Source organism: Galleria mellonella, unplaced genomic scaffold, assembly GCF_026898425.1.
Source record: "Galleria mellonella isolate WM207_F2 unplaced genomic scaffold, CSIRO_AGI_GalMel_v1 utg352, whole genome shotgun sequence".
NCBI lineage: Eukaryota > Metazoa > Arthropoda > Insecta > Lepidoptera > Pyralidae > Galleria > Galleria mellonella.
Window position 1 is genome coordinate 3,698,431 of NW_026442084.1, and position 13,302 is coordinate 3,711,732.

A 13,302-nucleotide genomic window follows, 5' to 3' on the forward strand; every position below is an offset into this window, starting at 1 on the left:
AAAAATGCTTTATAAAATGGATAGGTAAAGTTCTAACGACTCGCTCGATCGAATTTTGTAAAATATAAATCCTACTGATGATGATGAAATGATACCAATGAGTAATGTCAAGTTGACGTCTTCAATTTGATATCGATTACATTTCAATTCGATTGTATCAAAACTCAGCGTGCACTATTTAAGTACTTATTCAATTTTAATTCTTGTGTTTTATGCAACCATTTTCTTGATGATATAACAAACCGATACATGAACATTAATTCTATAAATAATCATTACGTAATTTTCGACAAAAAACTTCAAAAATTAAGTATTAGTAAACTGTAGCAAACTGTAAAACATAGCAAGTGGTGTACAAAACAAAGAAATTTGGGAACCTCCAATCTAAGAGAAGACCAAGTTCTCTTTACAGACGTAAATCTGCAAATTTCTTTGAACAAAATTATGAAATATTGTGAAACAATTTATAAATTATTCACAAGAAAACACAGAGTTCGGGTATAAATAGGCTTCAGTGATCACGCGCGTAAAACAGTAGCTATATTTAGAAATTTAACAATTTCTATATATAGAAAATTCTCAGGCTTAGTGGAGGCTATAGGGAAATCAAGTGATTTGAAGTAGAAATCATTTAAAATGTACCTATTATATTTATTAATATTATCAAATTTACCTATAAATGGTAAACAGGAAACAATGTTTTATGTTATACTAGCGGCCCGTCCCGGCGTCGCACGGGTGGTGATCGTAGCGTGATGAAAAGTATACTATAACCTGCCCAGGAGTATGAAGAATAATTGTACCAAGTTTCGTTAAAATCCGTTGAGTAGTTTTTTGTTTCTATAACGAACATACAGACAGACAGACAAAAATCTTACTGATTGCATTTTTGGCATCAGTGTCGATCACTAATCTCCCCCTGATAGTTATTTTGGAAATATATTCCATGTACAGAATTGATCTTTCTACAGATTTATTATAAGTATAGATTTATCATATTTGATATAATTTCTGAATTACACGATATAGGTTTGCATGTTTGTGTGTGTAAGCGTATTTAGAGAAGGAGGAGCGTGCCCACTATAAAATTGTTTGGTGCCCACCCCAAAATAAAGACTAAGTTTTAGGCACAAACATGTCTGAGAGTACGTATGTGCCTTTTTAAAAGGGTCAGCCCCTCCTTCCTTGGAAAATAATCTAAATACGCCAATATTACTGTGTGATTCGTAGAAATAATCATTGGTGTAAAAATGTATTTGATAAATTTCCTTCTTCGTGGGTGCCGTAAGATGCGATCTAAGTTTAGTGGTCGTAAAATGGTCGTATCACCAAAATCTAAGCTTATTGCACTTAGCTGCAAGCGTACTGCAGTTAACTGCAGTTGCCAATTCGCCTGTCAAATGTGGCATCTACTAGCAAAATCTCTCAATAATGGGAGACCTATGTTCAGCAGTAGACAGTCAACGGCTGACATGAGGATGATGTGAAATAAATATTGTTTCAAATTTATATTTACTGCTACTGCAAATGGTCTATTGTTCTTTGACAAAAGTGACAGCCTGTCGACATTAAAGTTTTAAGTGATACAGTGGCCGTGTATTCCGGCATAGTTAGGTCACCCTTTCCTTTCGGGTGGGTGTTGTAAGAGGCGACTAAGGGAAGGCTAGATGGGCAGCAGCGCCCCTTTTAAACCAAAGCCTAGCTGTCTGCCGTATGCTTGTTTGCCACCTCATTGGTATAAAAAATATTATATATTTTATGCCATTTAGAAGATGAGCATAAGCAGAGCTCGATTACGCTCATGGGTTAATCTTAATGGCATAGCAGGTACTGTATCGGTTGATAAATAACAAACGTGTATATTAAGTTTTTTTTATACAACTTAGAATGGCAAACAAGCTGACGGTCCACCTGATGGAAAGTGGTAACCGTCGCCTACAGACATGAGCAGTACCATGGACATAACAGAGTATACTGTTTCGCCCACGATACCCCTCATGCGTTGCCATTCCTGAGGACTCATATATTATTCCTCTGTACCCTGCAAATTCACGCCATATCCCACCCTTCAAACCGAAACACAGCCATGCAAACACAACTGCTTCACGGTTGAAACACGAATGGGACAGAGGTACCCAAGCAATCGACTTTTGTACAAAGTCTCCCCCTCTGGTAAAAGTATAATTCTAATGTTATAGAAATTACTAATTTTCATACAAAGTCGCGGATAGAAAGTAGTGTTACCAATAATTATTTCAAGCTAGACAAAATGCTACCTTAAAATGATCCATTAAGGATTTAAATACATTAATCAAGAAATGACAATTCATAAAAAATGAGGTTGTGAAACTTGAATTATCCGATCTCAAATTTTCCGGGAATCCTCTACAAATGATGGGAGATTTGAATTACGTTTTCTATTTATATTTGTTTGTTAAATCTCGCTAATCCTTAATCCGTCGCTTCTCGTTTCAATTCAAACTCTTCAGGTTATAGAACAATTTATAGGCGGTAGCGGACGTATTATCTTACTAATATAATAAAATTATAATTACACGATATATGTACGTGGGAGATATTTAAAAAGGTTTTGAATAAAACCAGTAAATGTCAAAATAATAAAAATTTATAGAAACTTTGTCTCTCTGGCTTTCTGTATTTATTATTTTTTTAGGCAGAAAACCCCGTGACTCTGTGACCTTTCCATGATCTTTTATGCTCGCCCGTTTTTCTGGCTGTTTGTATGTTTGTTCCGGTATCCTGGTATCATGCAAAAACTTCTACATGAATTTGGATGGGAGTTTCACTGTTGTATGCATGTAGGTGTAACTTAAAAACTAGTGTGGGTTTTATTTTAATATACTATGTAAAAGTGGTCTACTTCTATTATAATCCATGCACACGAAACAGCGGGCATAAAACTAGTAATATATATATATATATATATATATATTACTAGTTTTATGTATATATATATACATACAGTATCTGTAACTTTATCATTATCATCATTTCATCATAGTTAATTGATTAATACTGAACTCTCCTGTATCTTTATATATGATACAAATACTTACAAATATTATTACAAGTAAAGCTAGATTTTAATATTATTAATGAAGTCTCTGTTGTTAATTACTTGTACATACATTTAATTTTGTTCAAAAATATCTGATTTCTCTTGAGTTGTTCTTCGAGACTATTTTAACATATTTTTTTAGTATTTTATTCTGCTGTCAAATATATAGATGTAGTATTAATGGAATTAGCTAGTTAATTAGTGTTTCTTTATACTACAAGGAAAACTTTGCTCACTATTTCATGTTTTTCGGCTGATAATGATGATGTTATCAATTATTATAATATTGCTAAAAATATATTATACATTTATAAAACATAGTAATCAATGGTGATTTTAAATTAACTTCAAAGTTGAACAGGATCGCTTGAAGCTTATAACTTGACAATTTGTGTTAAAGCGAATTCAAACATTAGGTTTTTCTTGCAAATCAGACTTGGTCGGATTTCTAAGACTGATGAGGTAACGTTTTGTAATTGGTTTACTTGGTTTTGTGGTCGACTCTAATAGTTGTCGTATACATTTACCAAAAGAATAGGTACTTAATTTCGTAGACAGAATTGTATAAAATTAAATACAATTGTCAATTATCTTAATTGTAAACAGGGATTTTGAACTAAAATAAACTTAATAAATTCCTCATCTTTTTGATGAATAAATCTAGAGGAAAAGTAATGTAGTAATATCAGATATAATTAGATGGAATAATGATTATAAATACGTTTTAGTAAGGGCCAATATGCCCCGACTCTGTTTAAGGAGCAAATAAAAAAAGAAAATTAATATAGCTTTGTCGGATGGCTCCAAAATTTCTGAATAATTAATAATAGATTTACCTATCAATAAATTATTTTATTAATGTGTTAATATAAAAAAAGAAAAAAAAACTTACGTTAAGGACCATGCTTAATATTGTGTGATATATAGTTCATAATTCTAGTTATAATTAAGTTTTAATTATCACAATGATCTAGTGTAGATTACAGATATTATTTATTACGAACAAATTGAAAGTTATAATTAATAGGGTAGTTTCATTGCCAATATAGATTTAGTCTTAATCTATGTTAAATTAGTTAACTATAGTTATTATCGCCAGAATAGATCGTGTTAGAGTAGTGAGAGAACTCTGATATCCGGGTTCACAAACCGTGGATTAAGATTTATAACGGATCATGTGTAACTTGGCCGACTATATTGTTACATTATTCTTCGAAATAATTTCCAAATTCCGAGGTAAAGAAAGAGAAATGTCAAACGTGAACACATCGAAAGTAAAACGGAAAACTAACATAAAGCAAAAAGTCGCGATCAATTTATAGAATTAAAAGGGCTTACGGAAGATTGAAAGATGACGCGCCCCGCGCCGGATCATCCCGGGATTACCGCGGGATTAGGATTCCTGCCCCCGGGGATCCTGGGCCCTCGCAGTAAGAACTCCACAGAGATTATAAGAAATGAATCAAACGTTCACGTATATTGAATCTGAGTGAGTTATGCTCAGGGTTGCCACTGTTACAACAATAATCAAATTACGTACGTTTATTGGGGATTTTTTTGTTGTTAATAGAATAAATTAGGGAGTTCCCATAAGTCATTTTTGTCTTTGCATGTCTAATGGTTTTTCTGTGTTTTAATTTACATTTTATGTAGTAATGTTTCCTATTGATTTAGTTGTCTTATTCGAGATCTTTTAAGTTTAGATTGAGTATTGATAATAAGCAAGAAAACAGAATAAGAATGCTTAAATTTCCGTCTAATATTCTAAGAATAATTTTGATCTTAATGAGCCCATTACGAAAATATTATTATTATAGTAAAATTTTGATTTGATGAGTTCGAGCTGAAGGGAAACATAACAATGGTGTTTCTCAATTGTTATTAATTTATTACGAGGTCCGTTATATCCAGGAAATGTTTAATTTAATTAAATTAAGATAGAATTGAAAACTCATTTAAATTGGTTCTAGGAATGTGATTATATTGTAACGTTATTATTTTATTTAGAATAATAAAAAATCCCGATGAAATAATAAAAAACAACAAGTTTAAGCACTTTGAAAACATCAAGCGGTTTGACACAACGCTTTACGTCCCGATAATCGCAGGTTCGATTCCCGTACAATACGTACATTTGTATTAATGACTATTGTATATCTGTTTGTATTAATCTGGGTGTTTTCTATGTATAATTTTTGCATTAAATAAATCGTCAGCTAATTTACAGTTTAAAATTGCATAAAAAATAGGTAATAACAACGTTAATGGATAATGGCTGAAATGATGTATAGCGTAAAAAGTAAGTATATTTATTTATTATTTTACCAAAATTCTCATCTCCCCTCTTAAGGAGAGGAGATGGCAACTAACCCCCGGCAGAAGCACAGTCGGCCGGGGTTCAGGGTCCCAGGGAGAGAAACCGACGTACAATGCGGGCAGAATCTAAGAGCACCGCTTTCTGCATCTTTCCCGGGAGAGAGCCGCCTCGGAATCCCAACCGTCTGAGATGTTGTTCCAGACTGGTTATTTATTATTATTATTATTGTTTAATTTGACTAAATTTGACAGTTGAAATATGTAAACATTGCATACGTGTTTACGGGCTGAATACATTGGACAAATGCTATATATACGAATAGTATTAAGACCATTAATGTTTTTTTTTTTGATTGGTGAAAATGGTATGCTAACCTCGCCTGCGCTAACGGGATACGCTGGCGGAGCACCAGTGAAGGGTTATTGATGAGAATGAAAACAGGCCAGTTAGCCCATCATGATGAATTCATCAGGAATTAACCATGATAGTTTCCAGGGAGAACCGCGAGGAGGTCAGCCTGGTTGGGTATATTGCTAGCAATGGGATTCTTAGTCTCCATTACTAACAATCCCTTTGCCCCCCTCCTCCCTTTAGTAATGTTGTATACTGCAAATAAATTATTTGATTTAATTCGATTACTAATTGTTGAGAGTGACGACCTGAAATGCGTTGCCCTGCAGTCAATGAATGCAGGTGGCTCAGAACCGTTCTTTATGGCAGTCTATGGGGGAGGCTTATGTCCAGCAGTGGACGGATAATGGCTGAAATTATGATAATGCCTAATTGTCCAAAACATTTAAACTGTAGAGTAGAATTGAATATATTTCAACTGCTTTAATGAACATATATTAATACTTATGTATAGGTATGACTAGGAAGTTGTGAGTTTATAGGCGAAACTTCTGAGTACTAGAGGCTACCAAGATAACCCCCATTATATGTATGTCTATATATTTGAACGGCGAAGCAAACTCGAGTTTTGACCTAGTTTTGACGTGCAACATGTGTCGCAGGTGGGTGTTAGTAGCTTACTTATATTTAGTATATAAAAATCCCGTGTCATAATGTTCGTTCATGCTAATCTCCGAAACCTCTTAACCGATTTTATGATTCTTTTTTAATGTGCATTGTTTGAGCCAATTTAAGGGATAGGATAATTTTTAGTTTGATAAGAAATAATTAAAGATTGTGTCTTAAAAAAACCGACATCAATTGTGGCAAAATTAGTTATGTTGGTCTAAAATAAAACTACTGAGCCGATTTTGATAAAATTCGTAAAATAAATAAAATTCGTGTGTATTTTTATTACACGATTACGTCGTTAATTCTGAATCGATTTTTACAATCGATAGAGTCAACTTTCATATTATTTTATGACGGTTGAAGTTACTATTATTATTACACATTTTGGAGCAAAACACTTGTTCATGGCTATGTGAAATTTATATGTAGATACGGTTTTGCGTTCTAAATTCAAATATATCAAATATGTCTATGAAATATTTCGTCGTTTATTGGTGCATTTTTTTATGATATCTACTTAGAATGGTAAACAAGCTGACGGTCCACCTGATGGGAAATGATAAAAAAAAATATTTTTTCCTATACCTTTCCTGCACTAGATTACTCGTTAATTAATTGTCTTCTTTTTAGCTGCACTGCGTTGTCTGGAAGAGATCTCTTTCAGAGATAAGCTCCCGCTTGCTAACAAGTTGTTAAATTAATCACTGTATCTTTCGTTCTAGTGCAATAAAGAATATATATATATATATATATATATATATAATATATCCTCAGGAATGGCAACGCATGAGGGATAACATGGGCAAAACAGTATACTCTGTTATGTCCATGGTACTGCTCATGTCTATAGGCGACGGTTATCACTTTTCATCAGGTGGACCGTCAGCTTGTTTGCTATTCTAAGTTGTATATATATATATATATATATATATAAAATGATACACCATCGCATCCGCAAGGTAACCAACTTAGCTCAAAGGATAAGCTAGCTGAAGTGGCAACGGCTGGTCACATTGCTCGAAAAACCGACAACAGATAAGAGTTCTATAATAATAAGAATAGAACAGTTGCCAAGTAATTGAAACTACAATAAATAATTACTGTTATTGAAAACGAGACTTTACCTTTCATATCTCCATTATACAGGTAAAAGTAAAGTGGTTTGTTATTGTCAATAAATTTGTTCCATTACAAACAAATGGTTTAGTAATCATTGGTTTGATTTAGAACTACTTTCGAGTCATTATTTGTCATGTCAACAAATGAAAGGTCAAGGACATTAATTCATCGATTTTTAACCGACTAACGATATAAGTGGTAAATTGCGACGTGTAACCTAAATTTTTGTTCACACATTTTAAATTCTTTGGATTTTGGAGAGGCGTGCCATGTTATCTTATACTATATATAAGTATTAATATGCTTACAACGGTAATTCAAAATGGGTTAGTCAAAAGTATTTGTCACATGTTTCCATTGTGGTGTTTCCATACTTAACAGGCCCACATTTAAGTAATTTGGCAATCTTTAGTAAGGAATTAAAGTCATACAGTATATATATATATATATATATATATATATATACACTGTATTATTTTTTAATATCTGTTTATTTTTTTTTTTAAATAATCTTTGTCAAGTACTCGTAGGTTAATAATAATTGCTGGAAAGAGATTTACGTAAAAACCAACTTTCATACTTCTTATTACAAAAATGACAGAATTTCTATTTAACCCCCATTTCACCTTTTTAGGGGCAAAATATCCAAAAATGTTGAAAAGTATTTATTTCTAATTAGAAATCTAAAACTAAAGTTTTGTATTTTTGGCTACAACTATTATATAACAGAACTTCCATACAAACTTCCAACCGCCGTTTTACCCCCTTGGGTATTGAAATTTCAAAACTCCTCTCTTATACTTCATCTATGATATATATAGAACCTACCTGCAAAATTTCAAGATTCTAAATTAAGTGGCTTCGGCTACGAAATATGTATGTGTGTGTGCGTTGATAGGTATATGGGTCAGTCAGTCACTTAGCATTCCTGTTTTATACTTTAATATCTAATTTACATATAAATTATAAACGTAATAGGACAGTGTAGGGGGGAAAGGGATTGTTAGTAATGGAGACTAAAAATCCCATTGCTAGCAATATACTCAACCGGGTCGACCTCTTCGTGGTTCCCCCTGGAAACTATCATGGTTAATTCCTGATGAATTCATCATGATGGGCTAACTGACCTGTTTTCATTCTCATCTATCAACTTGCACTGGTGCTCCGCCAGCGTATCCCGTTAGCGCAGGCGGGGTTATCATTCCATTTTCATCCACCAAAAAAAAATAGGACAATGTATTGTATATAATAATTGAACAAAATCTATTGGCAGCCCTGTTACACACAGATAACAGAATATTGTATTATACGAGTCCGTTATTATTGGAGTGCGCATAGAATAGTGATCGATAGGATGCCTCTATTTCTTATGAAATTAGTTTTGAAAGAGTATTGTCGGTAGGCTATTAAGTTTTGGAGTTTGTCCGACGTAGCTATTTATTAATATATTTCTATTTATTTATTTAACAACCTTTTATATCGAATAAAAGTTTTAGTTTGTTGAATGGCTTAATAATTAGTTTAAACTTTCTTGACAGAGTAATTTACAATTTTAGAAGATTTACTAGTAAGTCAATTTGTAAATGTAGTTAAAATATGCTTAAATTAAATCACAACTTTATATTAAATTACGTTTAAAACAATAATATCTCAAAATGTTTATATAAATGAATTCTATCTTATAATATTTCCAATTTCAACATATTGAGCTAAAAATATTAGAATATATTTTCCATGATACATAATAATTTTCTCACTCAGAAACCACAGAGACAGTGAGCGTTCAGCCTTATATAAAGGTGCGTACTCACCAACACACGGGTTATGGTTGACGATGGCGAAGATGCGGTCGCAGCGCTTCTTCATGTGGGTGTTTGGGCAGATGCAACCGAAGAGTGGGGACAAGCGTAACCCAGACCAGGCTTCACGGCAGGCTTCTCTATATAGGTGAATTAATTAATCATTATTAATTTTTAACATTTTACGTTGCATAATTCATTTAGTCAGGAATTAACGTATACATTCAGGCAAGTATAACAATTTATCTGAATTACTTCGTCGTTTTGGTCAAGTTACATCACGATTAATCCGATGTAGCGATGTCATTCCTTCATTTATGAAGCAAAAACATTTACTTCTATCCATTCATTGTCGTACATCGTACATATTGTTTCTCTACATTGAGGGTATCTAAAAAATATAATAGTTTATCTAAATGATCGCGTTAGTTTTCTAATTAATTTTTATAGACAGTTAGACATGTGGGTAGATATTCACTCGAAATATAATAGGATAAGCTTTGGTGTAAACCACCGATGTTAATGTACTAACCAGTTAATATTACACTCTCAGTGCAATAGACCTATTAAACTTGGCAGGTTATACAAAGCCAATTCTATTATGATTCATGTATGGTGGGCACTTTAATCCTAGCCTGCATCAGAAATTTTATGTCCCGATTTTAATTTCCAACTAGTTTTACGGCAATGGAAAGCATTGATAAAAAATCAAATTACTAGTGGAAGGCTTTGTACAAAAATAAAATCTACATGGGTTCTTCTATCCCATTACTTGGTTGCTTACTTGGTAAACTGTTTATTCATAGTTGTTTTGGTTTGAAGATTTAATAATTAATTATTAAATTAAATTAACTAATTAAATAATAAATAAATTTATTAATTATTCACAAATAAATTTATTAATTCATTAATTTACAATTAATTTGGCAATTACAGGGTAAGGAGGTGTATCAAAAAAATAGAACTGAAATTACAATGCACAGAACCTTAAGTATTTCAGTGTATTATTGGTGTGCAAAGTGTTTTTGTTATCTGTTAGTGACGGTTACTACTTTCCATCAGGCGAGCCGTCAGCTTGTTCGTTATTCTAAGTTGTATAACAATCCAAGTGATGGCGATTGGTTAGTCCCCCTGCCACGTTAGATTCCAAGTTGTCTCTTGGATGTCAACTGTTACTTTAACCATAATAGTAACAGTCGACAGAAGCATTTGACTACCCCCATTAGGGATTTTTGTAGTGAGCATATTTTTTGTATTTTATACGTAGAAATTTTAGTTGGCGCTAAATCACACAAAACTAGTTTGCATACTAGATTACAATACCTTTAGCTTATTGTTATCTGTGTCACAGTAGCTAATAGGTTTCGGCTTTAGTATAAGCTTCGCAATAAATGGAGTGCTGTTATTCACCTAAAATCTATGGTCACGCATACATTACACACAATAATACTAATTGTGAAAAGTTTTAGAATATCGTTATATTTAATATTGGGATTAATTATGTTCTACGATATGGTCCATTTAGCGTATCTGGTCCATCTAAGGTTACAAAGAACTTTTAAGATAACAGAACGTCTACTAAATACCTTTTATTTTATGAAACCCCATATTACATTATTACAACTCAAAGATACTGTAATTTAAATAAGAACATAAACTTTTATTAAAAATATTGTAATGGAAGCAAATAATGAGTTCTTCTCATCAAATATTTTGTTGTATTTCAAAATAATATTTAATAGACAAAAATAAATAATTTTGTCGAGCTCTGGTGAGTTTTTACAGAACATCAAGGTTTTTTTATGCAATATAGAACGGCAAACAAGCTGACGGCCCACCTGATGGAAATTGGTAACCATCGCCTATTGACATGAGCAGTATCATGGACATAACACGAATGGGACAGAGGTGCCCAAGCACAAAACTTATGTACAAAGTCTTCCTCGTAGTTGCCGCGGAACCAACTTTAGGAACTGCTGATCAGTCTATTTAAGGAATTTTAGTCATCAATATATTTCTTTCATTTTTTATAGTACAACAATGTGCTTAACATTAGAATCCGCTAAAACAATTACAATGTCTTAATTTACATAAGTAAATTCGCGGAATACAACTAGTTATTCATATATTTATTATTTTTATGCTTATTTATTTCTACAATTAATCAGATAGAACAGAAAATCAAATTGTTCACTTTTCCGGACAAGTTTCTAGTTTGAAACTTTTGAAAGTGTATTAGATCAATAGAACCAGAGCTGAGTAAAGACTGCTGACTACGCCAGACGACAAAGTTTCAGTCAGCTTTCTGTTCGATTCAAATAAAAAGTACTCTGTATTCGTTAATTAATTAATTGCTGCGCCAACTAGCTTAGCGCTTGTTCGATAGTATTTTTTAGTTATTTTGAGTATTTTTTGCTATAATACTGAAAGTGTTAAGGTTGTTGTATCACAGGTAAACTTGATAAATAAGGTTAGCGCCACATTAATAGATTTTATGTAGCGAATCTTCCTATTACACATTATATTATTTTAGACCGTAAGCAGTTTGTATTGTAAAACATGCAATACGGATGTTACTGATCGTACGCCGACGGATAATCCGCGTGCAAATGATAGATACAGATCACATAATTGGTATTGACAGAGAACTGTCTGTAAATGGTACAAAGGACTTCTGTGTAGTGTGTGTGGCGTTAGCATGAAAGATTGTTCTTTGCGGACCTGGCGAGTGTAACGGTGATGTCGCTTAATGTGACTCCAGCCTAAGCCTTTTTGCTATTATTAGATATTTCGGATTTTTTAATACTTCAAGACTTATTGATATGTGTGGCTGTATATCATATTATATTATGAACTTCGTATCATCAACAAAGCCATCTGTTAAAAGCAATCCGAAGTAGCGATACAAAATTATTTATTTTTAATTTTTTTTTACATCAGAATTTAAGGGGTTTTAAGACTTTTTTCTTTTAAACCGCCACTGTTTAATATCGAACAAAATAAAAAAGAAATATTGAAATTGATCAAGCCTATTTTGAGTTTTAGCGAGACTAACAAACAATAATTTAATTATATATATACAGATTTGTGGCAAATAGCGGTCTTTGAATACCTGTATACGAAATTTAAACAAAATTTTAATTTATAAAGCTGTCAGAATAATTGAATTTTATTATTTACTTTTTTTTGAGTAATCGTTTATGTAAAGTTTAGGTAACTCTTTTCAAATTTTATCACGAACATTTCAGCCAAGTAATTTTATTTGAAACAAGTATTTATTTACAATCGATATACACGAAGACAGCGGCGGCAGCTAGTGAACTAATACATTACAAAGGCAGCTGTTGCTCCCGCTTCTAATTTTCCAAATGACCTTTTCCCCCGGAGAAAATACATTTTAACAAAGGTAGGCCAATTGTCTTTTCTCTTCTATATGCCCCTAAACCATTAACGCCATTTATTTTAGGCTTTTATCGGCCCATTTAATGCTCACGTACTCAAAAATAGCAGCAAGCCATCCCTATGCAAAATAAACTCGGTCGAGTCTGATCAATGGCTCAAAATAACCCGTTCCAACCTGGACATTCTCACGAATAAATTATCTATTTTACTGTTTCAATGTACAGAGGACCGTGTATTTTCTATGACAATAGACAATTTCATGTTTTCAAATGTATTCCATTGTAGGTATTTCCTAAATTTAACGTGTTTCTCATTTCGCTAGTGTGTAGGTGCTTTATATGTGTTAGAATTTTTTTATGCAACTTAGAATGGCAAGTTGATGGAAGGTGGCAACTATCGTTTGTTTAGAGAGGGGATTGTTAGTAATGGAAACTAGTGGTTTTACTAATACCCTCACAAGTCGACCTTCCCGCGGTCCTCCCTAGAAAGTGGACTCTGGTTAAAACTATATAGTTAATACGTTAGATAATTACTTGTTATTTTCTTTACCTATTCCAATAATG

The 13,302-nt window shown here is 32.7% G+C and overlaps 1 protein-coding gene across 2 annotated transcripts in view; it reads right to left on the reverse strand.

Moving 5' to 3' along the window:
* Nucleotides 1–13,302, reverse strand: part of LOC113519480 (uncharacterized) — a 295,148-nt gene that overhangs the window by 29,338 nt on the left and 252,508 nt on the right. For both annotated transcript variants that reach the window (XM_031909578.2, XM_026904597.3), the window contains exon 6: nt 9,350–9,477. In XM_031909578.2, coding sequence (XP_031765438.2) covers nt 9,350–9,477 — 128 coding nt within the window. The remainder of the gene's footprint in view (nt 1–9,349; nt 9,478–13,302) is intronic.